Consider the following 19,195-nt stretch of genomic DNA (forward strand, 5'->3'; position numbering starts at 1 on the left):
TTCTCATTCCTGTCCTCTCATCCAGTCAATGCAAAGTGCTCAGCTACTTAATTGCCTACCATCAGCCCCACCAGAGTAGACTAGATCATTTACTATATCCTGGACTCAAGCCTGCCAGATAGTACTCTGGACAAAACCCACTGCCAGTCACATTTTCCCTATGCATTGTAATTTCATGCCACCGTTAAGTCCCCTTATAGAGCCACCAACAAGAGGTCTACCACCCTGAAAATTCTCACATATTCCTTGAATCTGAATTCATCAGCAATTTCTCCAAATCTGTTGTCATTTTACCCAGGCTGCAAATATCCTTTTTTTCCTGTGTGTCATATTGTTTCTCTTGGGAAGGTCTTGCCTCACTACCTGAGAGTTAGGCTCTCTAAGAGCAAGGCATTTATTTCTAGTTTCCTCTGCAGATTCCAGAGTATCAGTTGCCTATACAAAACGGATTATTAATAAAGTCTTATTTACTTCCAATTAGGTTTCCCTTTCTGTCTCAGGAGGTATCAGCAGTCTAAAGCATGAATCGTATAGTTAGCATGCCCACTCTCTTTCAGGTCCATGTGTACAATAAACTTCACCAACCTGACTAGAATTGTTATTCTGTACATCACTGCTTACCATAACTTCATGAGGTATGCTATGTTGACTTTCCATTTTACATATGAAAATCCAAAGACTCTAAAGGGGAATTCGATCAAAGACTCATGGCTGGTCAGAGACAGAACAAAGACATAAGTTTGTAGGAACAAAACTCTGCTTTGTTCCCTGGGCTCCAAAGACTTCTCTGCAAAGAATGGGAATGTGACTAATTTAGAAAAAATGGGTAGAAATCAGGGGATGGATACCTGATATGCACAAAGAACAGTGCAACTGTTTCCAGTCCTTCTAAAGAGGGTGTGCTTCACACCTTGATCTGTGCCCCAGGGTGGGATGATGGTTCTCCACACTCGTGACTGCAGCTTACATTGTGAGTGCAAGTCAGAGTGAAACCTGGGACAAAATGCTTCTAATCTTTCTCTCTTCTCCCATTATATGTAGATCCTATGCTCTCCCCCATCATTTTTCATCTGTGATCCCATATTTATATTGCCATCTTGCATACTGTCATGGGAGTGATGAAGAAACTCAGAATTCACTTCTTTGTTGCTTTAACAAGTAATTTGTACTCTACTTCTAAACTGCTAAATAAGCCTCTGATATTTAGTGAAATTCTTCCAACATAGTATCTCATAAGTTTTTCCACAAAACATACTTGCATTTTCATATAGATGTATATATAATATGCCCATTAAAAATTTCCAATATAATCTTTACAGAATTCAGCAAACCTATTCTAAAATATATCTGAAAAAAAATACAAAAAAAGAGACCTGGACTTGTTTTCTCCCAGAAGGTATTGCACTTCTAGCTTTCACAGTACAATATAAAATTAATTCAAGAATTAAACAGCATGATATAGGATCAAGCAACTACCATTCACCCCAAACCAACATAGTGTAATATAATAGAAACTCCAGAAAGAGAAATATAGAATATGAGAGTGAAGCATGTGTTAAAGACAAACTCTTCAATTAATCTGAGAAATAATGGGCTCCCCACAGAGAAAAAAAATAAAAACTTACACAATAAAAAGTGAGCAATACACAAAATAAATAATAAATGGTTAAAAGGTTAAAGTGAGCAATATGACTCTACAATGTTTTGAAAATGATAAATATATATTTTTTATAATTTTTTTAAGAGAGAGAGAATTGGGCTGGGGATGTGGCTCAAGCGGTAGCGCGCTCGCCTGGCATGCGTGCAGCCTGGGTTCGATCCTCAGTACCACATACCAACAAAGATGTTGTGTCCGCCGAGAACTAAAAAAAAAAAAAAATAAATATTAAAAAATTCTCTCTCTCTCTCTCTCTCTCTCTCTCTCTCTCTCTTAAAAAAAAAAGAGAGAGAATTTTAATATTTTTTTTTAGTTTTTTTTAAGTGGACACAACATCTTTGTTTGTATGTGGTGCTAAGGATCGAACCCGGGCCGCACACATGCCAGGCGAGCGCCCTACTGCTTGAGCCACATCCCCAGCCCCAATAAATATATTTTATAATGAAGAACATGAAAAGCTTTCTTGAGCAAAAAAAAGTTCTGAAAAGATTACACATTTCATTTATGTTTTTTTATAACTAAAAGTCATAATTAAAGGGATAAAAGAGACGCCGTGAAAGAAATATTTTCCACATACATAACAGGCAAAAAAATCGATATCCAGGTATATAGAGGTGTTCAAATATTAACAGGCCAGCAGAAATAAGTCTAACTTAAGGACAAAGGATATTAATAGGTCTTAGAATTCAAGATCTTAAGGTCAAAAATCTCAGCCCATTTTGAAGAAAAATGGATTTCCATAAAGTAAGATCTCCCATCAGATTATCCAAATTGTCAAAAGCATTTAAAAATAATATCTACTGTGGGACAAGATGTAGAGAAAATGGAATTGTAAATTATAGACAGTGATATAAATTGGTCTACATTGTTTTACAGTCACTTTAGAATGCAAACAATCCCACTTCTTGACCTACAGTGGACATCTGTCTAAGGGCCTAAAAACGTCTTGAAAAACATCCTCCCAACATTTTGATCAGGTCCGTATTGTCAGGTCCACCTTCCTGGAAGATTTTTATTTTTAAGCCCTAGCTTCCTTCTACAGGTAGCTCGAGTACCAGCACATGACCAATTAAACAGGCTAGAAGTCTACACATATACACAAAGGGGTATGCACCAGAATGGTCACTGAGCACTGTTTGCATGGGAAGTTCAAATGACAAATGTTCACCAATCAGGCAGTGTTTAAATAAATTAAAGAGTATTGTGCAGGGTTAAAACAAACAAGGGAGGTCAGTGTGCCTGATGTAAGGATCTCCATGATGAAGGGAAAATAGCTAAATGCAGAAATTATGGGGCATATGATACAGTAAGGTATGTTCCTGTTCAGTGTTTTCAAAAGGTTTGAAGTTGTCTTATACCTGTCAACAATGTCTAGGACCATAGGGCAATCAGGAGAGGTAATCTGTCTGGCTCACCATACCCTACAGAACTTCCACCTCCATTTGAATGAAGATCTACTTGGATGTGGACCTATTACTAAATTGACCCTCTAATTAACCAAGTCTGAGTGAGGATGAAAAGGGGCAAAATTAATTCTTTTTAACATGGGAACTGGGACAACAGGTAAAAGCCAAACCTGTTCGAGATAAATGAGGATTTATGGGTACCCCTATCTATAACTGAAAAAGAGATGTGCCGTGTATCCTCTGTCCCTCCTAAGCCTCCCTAACAGGCTTGCTCACTCTCTCTTTCCCAGGAAGCTGACCTCGTCTCTCTAGCACATCAGTGAGCTACCTGATCCTCTGATTCCTGGCAGGGTGTGGCCAATGATGAACCCCAGTAAGGGCCCAGAGGTGAGGGGAAGAGCGAGGTCAGGGTTTTACACTGAGCTCCTGGGACGGGGCTTCCCAGGCTGTCCATATACTGTTCTGCCACCATGACACCTGTATTGGTGTCCCAAGGCACCATTTTCTATTAACCTAGGGGCCAAAATAATAGAAATGCAGAGCTCCACAGTGCTGGATGCCAGAAGTCTGAAATGAAGGCTCTGAGGGAGCGTCTGCTCAATGTCTCTCTCCTAGCTTCTGGTGGCTGCTAGCCATCTTTGGTATTCCTTGTCTTGTAGATCTGCCTCCATCTTCACATTATCTTCTCTTCTGTGTGTCTTTGGGTCTTAAATTTCCATCAGCCTTTTTCTTAGGAGGACACCTGTCATTAGATTTAGGGCTTACCCTAAATACAGGATAATCTCATTTTGAGATGCTTAATTATAACTGCAAAGTTCCTTTTTCTCAATAAGGTTGAATGCACAGAATCTGGGGTAAGGACTTAGACCTGTTTTGGGGGTTGGGGCACTACTCAACCCACTACATAATCCTTACACATAACAGGAAATTCTTCCATCCCATGTCCCACAACCCTTGGAGCCTGGAGGTAGTAAGGGCACAAGTGTTACCCAACCTATGCCGGTGATATCTCTATACCTTGCCCCTATCTACATAAGAGGTATCTTTGTATCAGCTGGAGTTTCCACGTATTTCCCACTGGACCCCTACCTGAAAGAGCACCGGAGGCTCTGCACAGCTGGCAAGGTCCTTAAACAGATTCACTACCAGAGATCAAAACAATGGCAAGAAAAAAAATACGTTTCACAACTGAGTTTCACAAAAATGAAAACACAATGAAGAAGACTAATATGTAAACATGGCTAATAAATTAAAAGGACCTTCCACATTCAATCCAGACAACCATGGGATTAATTAATCCATTAATAAAACCCTAAAGAGCTGTTTTCCAGGTTCTATGCAAGGATTGACAGTACCATAATAAGAAAGACACAAAGATGTACAATTATGTTGCAATTTATGATAATGAACACAAAGAAGAAGGGAATGCTGTGGCAAGCAGAACTCCGAGCTGGAAGATTTTGCCCCAGCACACAGGCCCTGTATGATCCTCTCTCCTTGAGTGCAGGTGGAGTCACAGAATGTAATGGAATGTCACTCCTATGAGTAGTCCCTGATCAGTTGACTTAGAATTGATCCATAGGGAGTTTCCCTGAGTGGGTCTGACTTAGTCTGGTGAACCCTTTAAAAGAAGGTGCATTGTCAAGGATTTGCTCCCACTGGCAGGAGGAAAATAATCTGTCGTATTTGGGAATCCATGGCAGGGAACTGACAGCACCTTCAAGTTGCTTTAGAGAGAAGCTCCCGGCTAACCACCAGTAAGAAAACAAGAGCCTCAGACTTAGAACTGCAAAGAACACAAATTTTCCACCAGCCAGTGAGACTCAGATGAGAATCAGAGCCCTGAGTGACACCATGAAATGGGTTTGGTGAGTCTGGGCAAAGGACTCAGTTAACCCACATTGAACTGCTGACACATGGAACCTGGGATAATACATTAGTGTTGCCCGAGTTCCTGAATTTGTGCTGATTTATTGCCTGGCAATAGAAAACCAATATAAGAGACTTTAATTTTCAGGGAAGGTTTATCCTGGTCAGTGACAGGAAACACTGTATCACGTTGAGAAATGAGGCCCTGGGACCTGAACACCTTATAGGAGTGAAGCAGGGATCCTGATGGAAGGAGAGTCAGTGTTGCTGACTCCTATGCTGTGGGCAGTGAGAGCTCTCAAGGACTGAGAGCAGGCCTATCCCTATTCATGTCCCAGTAGTTGCTCAGAAGGAAGCCCTTGCAAGTTTAGTTTCCTGGGCTCCAGGAAGCCTTTGCACTAGACAGGGCACCTAGGTATTCCAGATTTGAGAAAGTGAAGGTAAAGGAGGAGATGCAGTGGGATTAGTCAAGCAGTTTGTCAAATCAAAGTTGATGTCCAGGGATTGAATTTTCAGGAGCTCCTACTCTCCTCTTAGTATAGGGAGATATAGTGGTCAGCATATAGTAACCAACTTAAAACAGATAAATGCTTAAGCCTTATTGGCTTAGCACAGCCTAAGGTCATTTCTCCCACATGCTTAAAGTCAAACGCAGGCATCCTGCTTGGCAGGCACTCCTCCACGTGGTCTTTCAGAAGTCAGACTCCTCCCATCTTTCAGTCCTGCCCTTCCGTAGGGCCTTAAGTTCCCTATCCAGCCAGCAGAAGTTAAACAGGAAAGGTGAGGGATGGGAGGGAAGTTCTTAACGGCCATGTCGTAGGGGGTGTACATCTTCTCTAAACACCTTCTTCTGATGGCCACCAGGAAGCGGGAGGTGTAGTCCCTGCCTGGGCCCCTCCCTCCCACAAGCACCTCTACACTGTGGGAGTGGAGTGAGCACAGATGTATTTCTCACATGGAATTTGAAATTTGGAGATGGGTTCCCCAACTACACAATTAAGAATCTCGAACAAGTTCTCGGGCCTCTTAAGTGGTGGTGAAGCAGGCAATCCAGGATCAGGAAATGCAGTTTGTTGAGCCAAGTCGGCAGTTTGTAAAGGACTCAATTTGTCTGGTGAAAAAAAAAATGGCACCAATTCCAGAAGATTGCCATGGAAACAGCAATAGAATCCTCTACAATGGGATTCTCTGACTCCTTTGTGAAATTGATCCAAATCCCTAGTAATGCCATCTTCATTGGTGGCTGAATGCTTTTTGACAGTGTATGTTTCATCTTGGGGTCTACTGAGCCAGTGATGGCTCTGAGAATCTCACGGAGTAAAAATTTGCCCTTGTATTTTTTGTTTTTCTTTTCCTCCCAAGATATGTGTGTGTGTGTGTGTGTGTGTGTGTGTGTGTGTGTATTTTTTTGGGGGGTGGGGAATGGGGAGGTATACCAGGGATTGAACTCAACCACTGAGCCACATCCCCAGCCCAATTTTGTATTTTTTTAAAATTAGAGACAGGGTCTCACTGAGTTGCTTAGTGTCTCACTACTATTGCTGAGGCTGGCTTTGAAATTTCTATCCTCCTGTCTCAGCCTCGCAAGCTGCTGGGGGACTTGGGGTTACAGGTGTGCACCTCTGCACCCGGCCAAGATATTTTATACTATTAAATGAAAATAATTTCAAACTTAAACAAAAAGAAAGAATCCTGAAGAAAAGGAACAAAAGATAAATCTCAACGTCCAACTATATATGTGGTTTGGAAGAGAAATCATCTATGGGTGTGAGAAAACATCACAGTCCTAGTATTGATAGAGGTATCGCAGGGTAGGATGATTACATGCTTCTCTCTTGCCAAAAGCTTCCAGGAGAAAAAGAAACTTGCAGCTGCTGAAATGTGATAGTTGTAAAGAACACGATATCAACAAGGTTGAGTGGTGAAATCCAAGTCATGATTTTGCAATGAAGTATAAAGCTTACATTATAGGAAATTTTCATGAGGAAATTTTTGAGTTGATGTGCCAGGAACGATCAAAGATATATTTCCTTTTGAATTAAGAAATTAGAATGTGTTTCCCATGTGTTGTGAAACGTGTTTTTGTAAGTCAATCCCAAAGTAGCCCCTACTTGAAATATGATCATGAGAGCTTGGAGCATGGACAGAGGGAATGTCTCTGACCTTGTGCTGTCTCCATGGACCCATTTTCTGTGGGATTCTTGCAAGCCTCTGGCCTCCTCTCTCCGTGGTGCATTTCTGCTTTGCAGGATGGTGAGTTGCAGCACTTTTTGATGATAATGATGTCCCTCTTGAAGAGAAAGGAGTTAAATTAAATTTTGCTTCTGGAAACCATCATATTAAAATCTCATTGCCATTAAGAAGTTCATAGTGTAGCTCTGGAGGTGCCATTTCCAACCAGATGTCTACATCTGCATGGAATATTCCTTTAAGAAAACTTTACAACATGTACTTCACTCAACACGTCATTCTACACTGTCTAAATCTATGCAATCCAATGTGATCGCCACTGGTTCCATGTGACCATTAAGTCCTTGTGACCTGGCTTGTCTTAATTGATACGTACACTGGAGTTTGAAGATTTAGCATGAGATAAGGAGGTTCACAATTTTATGTGAATTACTTGTTGAAATAACATATTGAAGATATTAAATATGATATATCATTGATTTTGCTCTTTTATTATTTTATGCAGTTGTTAGAAAATATAAAATTAGGGAATTGAGGACATAGCTCAGCAGAATTCTGTAGCACGTGTGAGGTTTAATCCCCATCACGAAGAAAACATTTAAATTACCTAAGTGACATTTGATATCTATGGAGCAGAGATCTAAACCATTCTCTAGTGGTATGCGTGTTGAGATATGGTGACTTTCACTAAATTTTACCCGCTCTTTGTTATCATGTCCTTCTGTGTATGCCCTGGGACACTCAGCAGGCTCCGTCACACCAGTGAGTAAATTCATGTTGAATGAATTTCTGGCACCTTCTTACTCACTCTGTCATTTCATGATGCAGAGAAAATGACACTAGCCATTTGTGGGACCCTCAGGAATGTGGAGACCCTCTGGCAGGGGAGGCAGGTCTGGAGAGTCCACTGTGGAGCAGCCAGGCCATGAAGACCCTCCACAGGTTCCTGTGGTCAAGCCAGCTTCCCCATTAAACACCCATAAACCACTCGGCAGGTACCTGGTGTCCACAGACTTGCGGGCAGTCTGGCAGTTCTGCTAATCATTCACCCGCTTGGCTTCCTTCTCCACTACTGTGGGCAAATTCTGCTTTTTGTGGAAGATTCCTATCTTCAAAGTCCTGAGATCAGGATGCTCAGGTGTTAATGAACAACATAACATGTATCCTTGATGCCTGGCCAAGGCAGGGGCCTGAGCATTCCAGAGGGGACCTTAGTGGGTCTACTTGTCTGCACTTGCAACCTCCCATTGCTGTTGGGTCAGTGCTGCTGTTCTCTCCTCCTTTCTGACCACAGATGGCCTGCACATAGTGGACAGGCACAGCTGGGGGAATGATTGTGGGAAAGAGGCTGATCTTTTGCCTGCAAGCCACAGGTTCCCTGGTCTGGCCCTGATGATACTTGGACCCTATGATTTTACCAGAGCAAACCCAAGAACCAAAGAGAGCACCTGGGGTTCTCTCCTCCCTGATTAACATAGCAACTGTCACGGGCAGATTTTCCCCTTGAACTGCCTCCCTCTGAGCATTGAACTCTACAGTGCTTTCTAAGGGTTTGGAAAATTCACCAAAGGTAGGAAGGAAGAAGATTATCAATGTTTCCCTCTACGTAACAACATCCATGCAAAATCAAGTCCAATATACTTTTTTTTCTTTGTTTGTTGAGGTAAGGATATGATTTTCAACAAATCAGGAGAGAACTGGAACTAGAACCCAAATGTATTTCCACTTCCTCATATCCTTGTTAAAACCATCTTTCTACCTCACTAACAGCAAGGGTCACTGCCAGGCTGCGGGGTAAGAGGTAGTTTTGAGCGTACCTTTTTCCAATATAGTTCACCTGCTTTTCCAACAGTGACTATACACTAAATAGAAATATCTAAAATTTAAAATTTAATGAGCAAAGTAGATCCCTTCAGAAGGCAGAACAAAGCTTTTTTCAGATGTGTTCGCATTCAATTCTCCAGTCCCACCAAATTTCTCAGTGGCAGAGGCAATCTGAATTATTGCCATCCTTAAGGGGAGACAGAGAAGTTTAAGTTTCCTGGCATTAAGCACACTTGAGAAAGAATAGGTGGAGACAGTCCCTGACTATGAAGGTTCAACCCAATACTTTTCAACTTTATGATATTACAAAAGCAACATGCATTTAGTAGAAACTGAATAACAGATACTGCGTTTTGATAGTTCCCTGGGCTACTGACACATATGGTGATTCTGCCTCAGATGCTGGATGGGGCCACAGCTCACAGTCAATTTCACAATCACAAGTGCAAACAATAGAACTCTACAGTACACTTGCTATCATGGTCAGGAGGTAGGCGGTATCAACTGCATTTTCTATTTAATCTGTTTTCATCTCTGATGGGTTCCTTAGGATATAACCCTATCCTAAGTTAAGGAATACCTACACTGGATAGGCTTGAGGGCTCAGGCAGTGTTGGGCATTCTGGAGTAAACCCTCCTTCTTCCCATTGGGGCGCCCACAGTATGCAGTGCCTCAGCTCTGCCTACAACAGTGCTTGTAGTGAGGATATTGGTTTATGCAGAAGCTTGAAGTCAGCATGGTTCACCATCTGATGGCCTTCCTGTTTCCTCAGGATCCCTACCACTCCCAGACACACTCCTATTCCCTGCACACTCTGCAACAAGCCCAGAACTATTAAGATACCCTATGAAGGCTTCACATGCTCTTGTACCAGGTTCTCCACCATCCCTTGTACCTGTGCTCACTGCCGGTTTCCCAATATCCACGACTACTCCTAGGTGCATTAAACATTAGTCAACTAGAAAAATGAAGCTGATGATGGGTGAGTTCACATTAAAATATCAACAGCCAGTTTCTAGCTACATTGGTATCTACAGTTAAAGAACTATACCTTAATTTCTTGGGTTAGTTAAGGATGAATGGTAGACTGTGAAGTGAGTAATACAGCACATAGATGATTTAAGAAAAGGTACAGCTGCTTGGCACTGTGTGCACACCTGTAATCCCAGCTACTCGGGAAGCTGAGGTGGATGGATTGCAAATTTGAGACCAGCCTATGAAACTTAGGGAGACACTATCTCCCAATACAACATACAATGAGCTCATCAATAGAGCATCCCTAGGTTCAGTCCCCAGTATTGCAAAAACATAACAAACAAACAAAAAACCCTCAAAAAAGTAGACCTTCCCTATCTGTGGAAGCTGGTGACAAAGTCTGTGGAAGACTATTGCTGTGGAAGGTTGAGTAGATTGAGTGGTGGGCCTGACGTCATTTCATGTGACAACAGTAAGGAAGAATACGACTTTAGGTGTGAAGCACAAGCAAGGACAAATGGAAATGTAAGACCAAGACAAACTGGAGCCATCTGTCTCTCACCACCTCAGTGGCAGGCAACCTGCACAAGAATCAGGTGCTTTTCCTGACAAAGAGAAGCTGGGGGGAGCAATAAGTCTGGGTGCTGCTCACACCTGGGGGCCCCCAGCAGGATCGTTAGAGAATGCATGGGCTACAGTGGTGTCCTGCACTCCCACCTTCAGGGTGTACTTGAGCTGCTGCCTCACTTCCACTCCCAGGTTCTCAGGAACGTTTCCCTTGGAGTCAACCCTAGCGTGAAGCCATCCAGGGAAGGGCATTCTGGGAATCTTGTTTTAAGTTATGATGACACACTACAAAACCACCATAGCCCCCAAGATCAATTTCAAAGGGTGGCTTTGGAGGTTCATTTACAGGCCAGTACACCTGTTAAAGTGATGGGGGGCATATCTGAAGGTAAGGAGAGGAGGTGAAGGGAGCATTCATCATGGTCTGCAAGATGTGGCTGTCACAGAAGAATAGAAACGGCAGGGAGAGGCTAAGATGTACTACATGGCCACATATCCAAATGACTATAAATGTGTCCACAAAAATATTTGACTTTATGTTGGGACAAAAACCATGTCTCAGAAGTCCTGAAGGATCCTCAGGAGTTGCTGAGTGCCCAGGCTTTCTCTGGATACCCCAACCTGACCCCACTCCATTTCCCTCTACCCTTCTCCTCTGAGCACCAGGGAGGACAAGAGTAAGGAAGACATGGGAGACAGGAACCCATACCACTAGCAGCTCCTCAAGGGCTGTGGAGAGGAGCCCCTGAATGCCCATTTCACAGCTTCCTTCTTTGGTAGAAGCCAGGTTGTTCCCAATGTACCAGAGTGGGATGGAATAATGAGGCCATATTCCGCAAATGTGTAGGTCTGTCTCAAGAAATGTTTCCTCTCTGTGGGGAAGCAGAAGGTGGAATGAGATAATAAAAGCAGGTGGAAGGCAATTCTTTCCAAAGCCCAGGACCTGAAGTGGCCCCACCAGGTGTGGCAGGCCTGAGTTCTGAGTCTGTACCTCAATGGGAACCTTTATTGGTCATGTATGTCCAGGTCTGCTTCTGGTTTTGTATGGACTGTATCAAGCAATAGTGGTCTCCAGAGCTGTGATATTCAACGACTCTCTCCTGTATCCTTTGTGGTCTCCTAAGAATAAAGGGAGATGGGCCAGGCTGTGGAAAATATCCTATGAAGGTTTGTTGAAGATAGTGGCTGGCTCCCTCTTAGTGATTTATGAGATCAGCTGCACTAATGGAGCGTTGAAACTGATGAACAGGGAGCTTCCACCAAGGTTTCTGTACCCAAAAGAGTGGCAGCACCTCACCATGTTCACCCTCCTCATACTCAATGGCTGTGTAGATGTCATGAGCAAGAACATGCTCCCTCAGAGGTGTGTGGTCCTAGAAAAAGGTGCCCTGGTCCTGTCCTTCTATGAGCTCCTGCTACTGATGGTGTCACATGTTAAGGAGTCATTGGGGATTGAGCTGCAAGTTCATTATCTGCTCATCTTGGTGGTGTTCCTGCTGTTGCTGGTGTTAACTGTAGAACTCTGGGCTCCTGAGATGTTTCAACTCTGGATGATGGAGACTTTGCTGATTCTGGTCCTGGGCTCCTGGCTGATACAGGCAGGCTTTATTCTGTACAGACCAGTCTCTGGCTACCCATGGGACGATGATGACATGAATGATCTCATGTTTGTCACCACCTTCTTCTGCTGGCATGTGATGTGTGACGCCTTGTGCCTGTTTGGAATCTATGGCTTCTCTTACTTTTGGCATCGTTGTTACTACTCCAGCTTGAAGATGATGGGGTCTAAAGAAGCTCCCTATCACAGGAGCACTCCAGAGCCCCTCTACAGGCTGTTGCAGGAAACAGAGCAGCCAGACAAGGAAGACCAGGCTCCTCTGCTTGCAAAGAGCTCACCTCGAGACAAAGCCTAGAGTGCCTGGTACATACTTCATCCCATCTCCTCTTCCCCCATGGGTCCTCTTAGCCTCATGTGTGACATCCTTATTTTTGTTCCCCAATAAAGGTAACAGCCATAGAAGACAGCAGTTGATGTATTTTCTGTCTCTGAGATATCACTGCTGATATCTCCTTACCTTCAGATATGCCCCCCATCACTTTAACATCCCTAAAAAAGGGATGCTTATGGAATTTGGGGAGAGGGAGGAAGAGGATCAGGGGAATAAATCAGCATGCAAGCAGAGCCACAAAAGAAGAGAATGCAATAGAAGGGCTTTGAAGGGAGGAGTCTCTGCAGAGGGCGCATTAGAGTCCCCCAGGTATTCCATCGCTGCTGCTTCTCCAGGCACCTGTGACTGCTTTTACCTGAGGAAATAAAGATTGATTCTGATAATTCAAAAATGGAATCATCCAAGCCTCATCCTGTTTCAGTGGGTATTGTGTGTGCTCACCAATGGGATTTATAATGGATGTACACAGTTTGAAATTATGCCCTTTTTGCCTCCCCCCTCCTACACCCAACTTTTAAGGTTTGGTACATTTCAGAATTTTATGCATAAAGTGACTTTAAAAAATAACTTGAATTTGCACAATTCAAGTTTTAATAGCATTTAAATGCTCAGTACTTTTTCAACTTCATTTTTTATTACTCTGTCACCAAAGCTTATCTCTTTCACCACTGCCACCCTTGTACACGTAATGTATTGGACACAATCTTTAGGTCTTCACAAATTTCCATCCCTTGCATCTCACAGAAAGTTACAGAAAGTCATACCTGGTCACAGTTTTACCATCTGATTAGATATTCAGCATAAACCCCACCTGTACCTCCACCCCTCTGAACATCTCCAAGGCGGCCTTCTCCAAGAACTCTTGAATTCTCAGGCACTTACATCAAATCCACCTTGTTATTTTCCTCATACATCTGATTCACTTTGTTTTGTTCTGTTTGGGAAAATCATTTCCCTTGGGGAGGTTTTTCCTTACTGACATATGGGTAGGTGCATAGAGGGTAGAGACCTTTGCTATATTTGGGTTACAAAATGTCCTAAAGTTTATGCCAACTATGAGACATAGCGATGCTTACTAAAGGCTAATTTGTTCCAGAACATCCCCCTGTGCCTTCTAGATCTGTTACAGACAAGTCAGAGGGTTCGTGAACCTCTGGGCCACACCAGCAGTCCTAATCTTGAGTCATCGCCTTAGTAATGGGCCGCTTTCTTCCTGGCTCTTGGGGATAGTAAAATCTAGTAACCTGTTTCCAAACTGTTTACTTTGATAAAAAAAAAAAAAAACCAACAACAACCTCACAACTGTTTCTATTGATTTGATCTAGTCTCAGACCTGCCACGAGGCTGGACAGGAGTTCAAACGCAGGGGTGCTAGACCCAATTCTGTGACTGTGTCCCTCAGGCCATAGTGACTTTGACAAGGGAAATTGAGAAGGAAGTAATCCTCAAAATGAAATAAGGAGGGAGGGAGGAAAGGAAGAAGAAAGGAAGGGTAGGGGGCAGTTCAGCCAGAAGGCCCAGGTGGAGGAAGCAGCATGGTGTATATGCGCTGGACACCCCTGAAGGGGGTGCTTATGTTACACTTGCTGTCCCACCCTCACCACGGCCCCTCGCCTCTGGGAATGAGAATCTGGCCTACTCTCAACCTCTGGCTCAGTGTTAGATCTCTGTGTTCAGATCCAAGTGAGGGCAGAGACCTGTTTGTGACTAAGCCTTCCAGCCATTGCACTTCCCTTTTATTCTCGCTTCCCAGACTCTGATCAACTGCCTTTCTTTGGGGTCCTCCTTTCTCTTCACCTCTCTTATACATTGATGACAGAGGATGAACAAGCACAAATGCGGTTAACTGCCCATTTCCAGGCACTTGAGGTCTCGTTTTATAAGGATAAACCTCTTATAATCATGCAACAATCCCAACATAATCTCTCTCAAATAGCCATGTAAACACTGCACTTGGGTATTATTAATTTACCTTATATAAGATCTAACAGAAAAGCCCTCCCCTTGGACAGTTAAGAAAAAACTTGCCAAACATCAGGCTTGGGGAACAAGTTTGTAATCCTCACAAAATTCCACCAGAGGGCACTATGTTCCCATAGCCTGGGGACAAGCAATTAGTTCTTCAATTCCAGTACACAAGTCTCTTAAGAACCTGTTTTAAAAGTGGGAGAGGGCCAGGTGCATGGGTTACACCTGTAATCCCAATCACTAGGGAGGCTGAAGCAGGAGGATCCCAAGTTCAAAGGCAGCTTCAGCAATTTAGCAAGGCCCAAAGCAACTTAGTCTTAGTGAGACCCTATTTTAAAATAGAAAATTAAAAGGGCTGGGATGTGTCTCAGTGGTTAAGCACCCCGGGTTCAGTCCCTGGTACCAAAAAAAAAAAAAAAAAAAAAAAAAGTGCGAGGCAAAAGGAGGGCAGGAAAAGTACAGAAGCAGACTAAATATTGCCCAAGCATCCAAAAAACACCCTAGGGCTATTTCCCATTAAAATTTGGCACACAAAGGTGAAATAAACAGGGACCCAAATCAATTAATGGGGTTAGGGGTGAGGCAGGAAAGACTGGATCCAGTTGAGGATTTCTTTGGGAAAAGTACCAGCTAAAGGGCATTCTGACCCAAATAATTTTTTGATCAGAGTGCCAAATTCTCTAAACATTTTTTTCTTTTTCTCTTTCCACATTTTTATGGGTGCATTATAATTGTACTTAATGATGAGATTTGTTGTTACATATTTGTACATGCACAGACAACAACAAAATTGGGCTATAATTTCCTAAACTTTTAAAAAGCTTTAATCAATCTAGAGAACAAAGATATCTACATATGCATGGAGAATAGGAAATAAAAATGATCTAGGAAAATCCCAGATTCTCAAAATGAAACTAAGGAAAGATTATTACATGGGACTAATAATCTCCAAAGATTGCTTTACCCTACTGACTTGTGTCCATCCACCTGTGTGTGTGTGTGTGTGTTGCTGGCAATGGAACGCAGGGCCTTGAGCACACTAAGCATGTTCTCTACCACAGAGCTACACTCTAGCCCCTCCAAAGATACCTTCAAAGAGAACCGGCTACATAGCACCTATTTTCTCATATCTTAGTTATTCACAAAGAAAATGTACACAGAATGGTCACTATTCCAAAGTCACTGGGTAAACTGTAATATAAGACTTTGGGGTAAACTGGTCGGTCCCTGTACTCTGTACTTTCTTCAGTGGTTTCGTAGGAATTTCATTATTTTGGAAGTGGTGGCCCAGGAACTCCACCCACAGGCTAAGGACACTGAAAGAAGGGGACCAGAGAAATGCGCTCAAAGGAATGGCACCTTGGAAGTATATTAGGTTGTGGAATGCTGTCCTAACCTGACTTCAGCAAGTTACAAGTTACCTAGGCCTCAGTTTCTCCTCTTTAGGATAAAAAGGCATGAAAATCTAATGCCAGAACTGTATGGCTTTAATTTTCTCTATAAGACTTATTTCTCATGTTGTGAGGTAAGATGAACTTGACTTTTCCCAACTTTCCAAGCAGCTTCCTAATAAAGACAAGACTTAGAATAGAGCTCAAACAGACCCAAGCCTTCCATCCTAACACACAGTGTGGCAAGTAGAGTGTTCCCTAAATTGAAATGATTTCAGTGAGTGTTCGACAAAGACTCAAATCAGGCTTAGGAGACATAGCTGAGGTTCAAATCTCAAATTTCCTTTGCTCAATTGAGGAGTATCAAATAATCAAGATACATAAAGAATAATTCTTGTGCTCAGTGGTTGGTTACTAAATTGAAGTATAATCTGGTCCTTCCTTCTATAATTGTGGAGAGTGAAGTTTGTAAGGTCACCCACCTATATCTTCTTCCCAAAATATGGTTTAAGAGTAATGCTATTAACTTCCAAAGCTGTTCTTCTTTTTTGTCTTATTATTTTCTTTTAAGATTCAATTATGGTCTATTCTTTTGAAAAGAACTTATGTTGGTTTATTAAACAAAGAAAAAGTTGACAATGCAGGTCAGATTTTTAAGGGTGTCCCCAATCCTGAATTTCAGTTGTGCCCCCTTTTCACTGATTACCTTTGAAACAATAACACAGGCCCTGGAAAAGCCCTCTCAGAGCACTGGATTAAAGGCTTCAGACCTACAAAGTGAGAAGAGTTCTTTTAAGTGAGAAAGAAGTTGTAAGGTGAACTCAAAGGTAAAGCCCACCAAAGACAAGGCCTTCATTTCAGGCAGTAGAGCAACAGTGAAGAAATGTGCTTAATCCTGGGCTATGTCTGCAGATTTGGAATAAAATCTTCTGTAATATTGCTCTCCCACTCCACCCACCCCTGGGACAGAACAACTCCAAGAGAGAGAACCTAGCTTCAAAGCACATGCCCTAAGAACCCCCTTCTCAGCTTTGAAACTGTGCACCCAGAGACTGAAAAGTTCATGAGTCCAAGAATCCTAATGTTCTTTTTATGGAGGGGTAGAAAATGGGGGCGGTGGCAATTTATGGAAGAAGGGGAAGAAAATCAAAGGGCAGCAGATACATCGGTCAAAGTGGGTAAAACAGGGTGTTCTACTTTTTTACTTCTCTAAAAAGTACAGTCTGGTTTTCCGGGGGTGAACCACCTGAAGAACTTTCTTTTGCTTTTTCTTCTATCACACACTCTAGAAAATTCCCTGCTCAGTCCTTGGACTTATCTAGGTTCTAATTTGGTTGATTTAAGCAAGTGTAGGACTGACGTAGGAGGCCTCTTGCTCACTCCTGAAAGAGTCAGTGGTCATGTATTATGTTCCTAACTGCCACAAGGCAGGCCCCTGGTCACAGGAAAGGATCAAAGCAAATCCATTTCCATTCTCGGAAAAGCAGCTCAAAGCACATGTTCTCTTGATGATGCCGCTGTCATTTCTGTGTGGTCAACAAACGTTTACTGAACACTCCCTCTGGACACTACTGGGGGATATGGAGATGACAGAGCTGCTCTTGGAGGTTAACATAGCAAGGGAAGTAGACACTCAGAAATGCAGAAACGCCACAAGATTAGAAAATTACATTTGTGCCTTCCTATTCCACTTTCTATTATGTTTTCCATCCCCATCTCAGGGGCTAGTAATGCCACAGAAAGCTCTGATTTACGCTTTGGCAGTTTGGCATCTGGAGACCAACATCTCGTAAAACAAGAACATCACTTCTCCCTTCCTCTGCTCCCTTTCCAACCAGTTCTGAAGACTTGGTAGAAAGAGTCAGAATGAGAACAGCTCACTTTGTTACCAGGTCTAAGCCCACCTTCCTTAAACCAAAGATGGAGCATTATACTAAATCAGAAAGTTGATTTAAGTCTCCTTAAATGGGAAAAGAAATACTCTAATCCCTTCACATTATTCTGGCCTATCATATATAATGTTTTCCAAACCTTTATTATGTTCCTGGCCCTAATCTCTTTTGTTAATGCTATCACAATTAATCCCTACAATTTATAGGTAGCTATTATTTTCCCATTTCATAGGCAAGAAAACCCAGGCTCTGTGTGGCTAAGTAACTTGGCCAACACAAAGGTGGTAAGAGGTCAAGTTCAGGTTTGAACCTAGGTTTGTGGGATCTGATGCCCTGCCTTTAACTAACATACCATAATGTTTCAACTTGCAGCACTAAAATCTAACAAGGAATTTGCTATGTGAGGTGCCTTACCCAGTCCAAAATATATCAGAAACCTGTGTTAGAGATGAATACTGCATTTATCACTTGAAGTGCTACAGTGTTCCACACACTTAAAGGGAAGGGATGGTGACCAAAGAAGCCAAGTAATGTGTGTGTGGTCACAAGCAACATTTCTTTTTCATATTTGTGGTACAAAACATAACCAGAAGAACAAACATTTTCCCTTCCTTTTCCAAGGGCACTGGAAGCATGAATTCTTGGTCTTTAAACAGAAAATCACAGTCTCAAATAGTGGGGCTCCTGAAACACACCGTAAAGACCAGACATGACAGGTGGATTTCAGCCACTAAAAAAGAAGCCACAATCAACTAATTGGAGAGCAAAATCAGGGAGAATTCCTTTAAGGAATCCTAAATTTCTGAAGAATTTTGACTTCTGAAGGGGCAGCAAAGACTTGGAAGGGGGCCTGGGAAGAGCTGGAAAACCTGCGGCTTTCCTTTAGCTGCTCTTACAGTAGTTTGCGCGCAGAAATATCACATCAGGTGGGTGGCACTAAAGGCCATTCTTGGAACCACTTCATTTTCCAGATATGGAAACTTGGGCCCAGAGAGTCTGCGACTTGCCCAGGGTCTCACTGAGGCAGTACTGGACAGGTCTCCTTTGTGGAGCCCTCCAGAATCCTCTGGAGTACAGAAACACAGCACTTCAGGGGAAAATAGGAAATCACAGGGTTCGTTCACTTTCCCAAGCCCACGACGGGACCAGGGACGAGTGCTCTTCCAAGCCTTGAGTGCCAGGTCTCTGCAGGCCGAGGGCCTCCGGCCCTGGCTGGGGCTTGCCCCCAGTGCTCCCCGTCCAACTTCACCCGAGCGCGCGCGGAGGGCGGGAGGGCGGCTCTCTCACAACAAAGGGCGAAATTGGGTTGCTGTGGTTCTGGGCTCGCGGAACTTGCACCGAGGAGGCAGCCAGGGGGAGGCCCGGGCGGCCCTCGGGGCTGGCGGGTGGGCAGCGAGGACTGGGTCCCCGGGCAGGCCCGGCCCTCCGCGCGGCGGCCGCGCTCCCCTCCCCCACGCCCCTTTCTCTTTCTTTCTTCCCAGCTCCCTCGCCCCACCCGGCGGCGCC

At 43.2% G+C, this 19,195-nt stretch overlaps 2 protein-coding genes across 15 annotated transcripts in view; one reads left to right on the forward strand and one right to left on the reverse strand.

Moving 5' to 3' along the window:
* LOC308652420 (transmembrane epididymal protein 1-like) overlaps positions 1-19,195 on the reverse strand; it is an 85,482-nt gene that overhangs the window by 63,270 nt on the left and 3,017 nt on the right. For 13 of the 14 annotated variants that reach the window (XR_014022788.1, XM_081300251.1, XM_081300255.1 and 10 more), the window contains exon 2: positions 7,096-7,222. The exons of the other annotated variant lie outside the window; for it this stretch is intronic. Coding sequence is in view for 8 of the 13 variants with exons in the window: in XM_081300251.1 (XP_081156377.1) it covers positions 7,096-7,222 (127 nt within the window). In the remaining 5 variants the exon portion in view is untranslated. The remainder of the gene's footprint in view (positions 1-7,095; positions 7,223-19,195) is intronic. 14 annotated transcript variants of the gene reach the window in all.
* On the forward strand, positions 11,485-12,402 carry LOC308652449 (transmembrane epididymal protein 1A-like; the record flags this gene model as incomplete). Its single annotated transcript, XM_081300297.1, has 1 exon — positions 11,485-12,402. One exon carries the CDS (start codon positions 11,485-11,487, stop codon positions 12,400-12,402), a length of 918 nt encoding a protein of 305 aa, XP_081156423.1.

The sequence above is a fragment of the Spermophilus citellus genome (assembly GCF_964194105.1).
Source record: "Spermophilus citellus genome assembly, chromosome: 6".
Taxonomy (NCBI): Eukaryota; Metazoa; Chordata; class Mammalia; order Rodentia; family Sciuridae; genus Spermophilus; species Spermophilus citellus.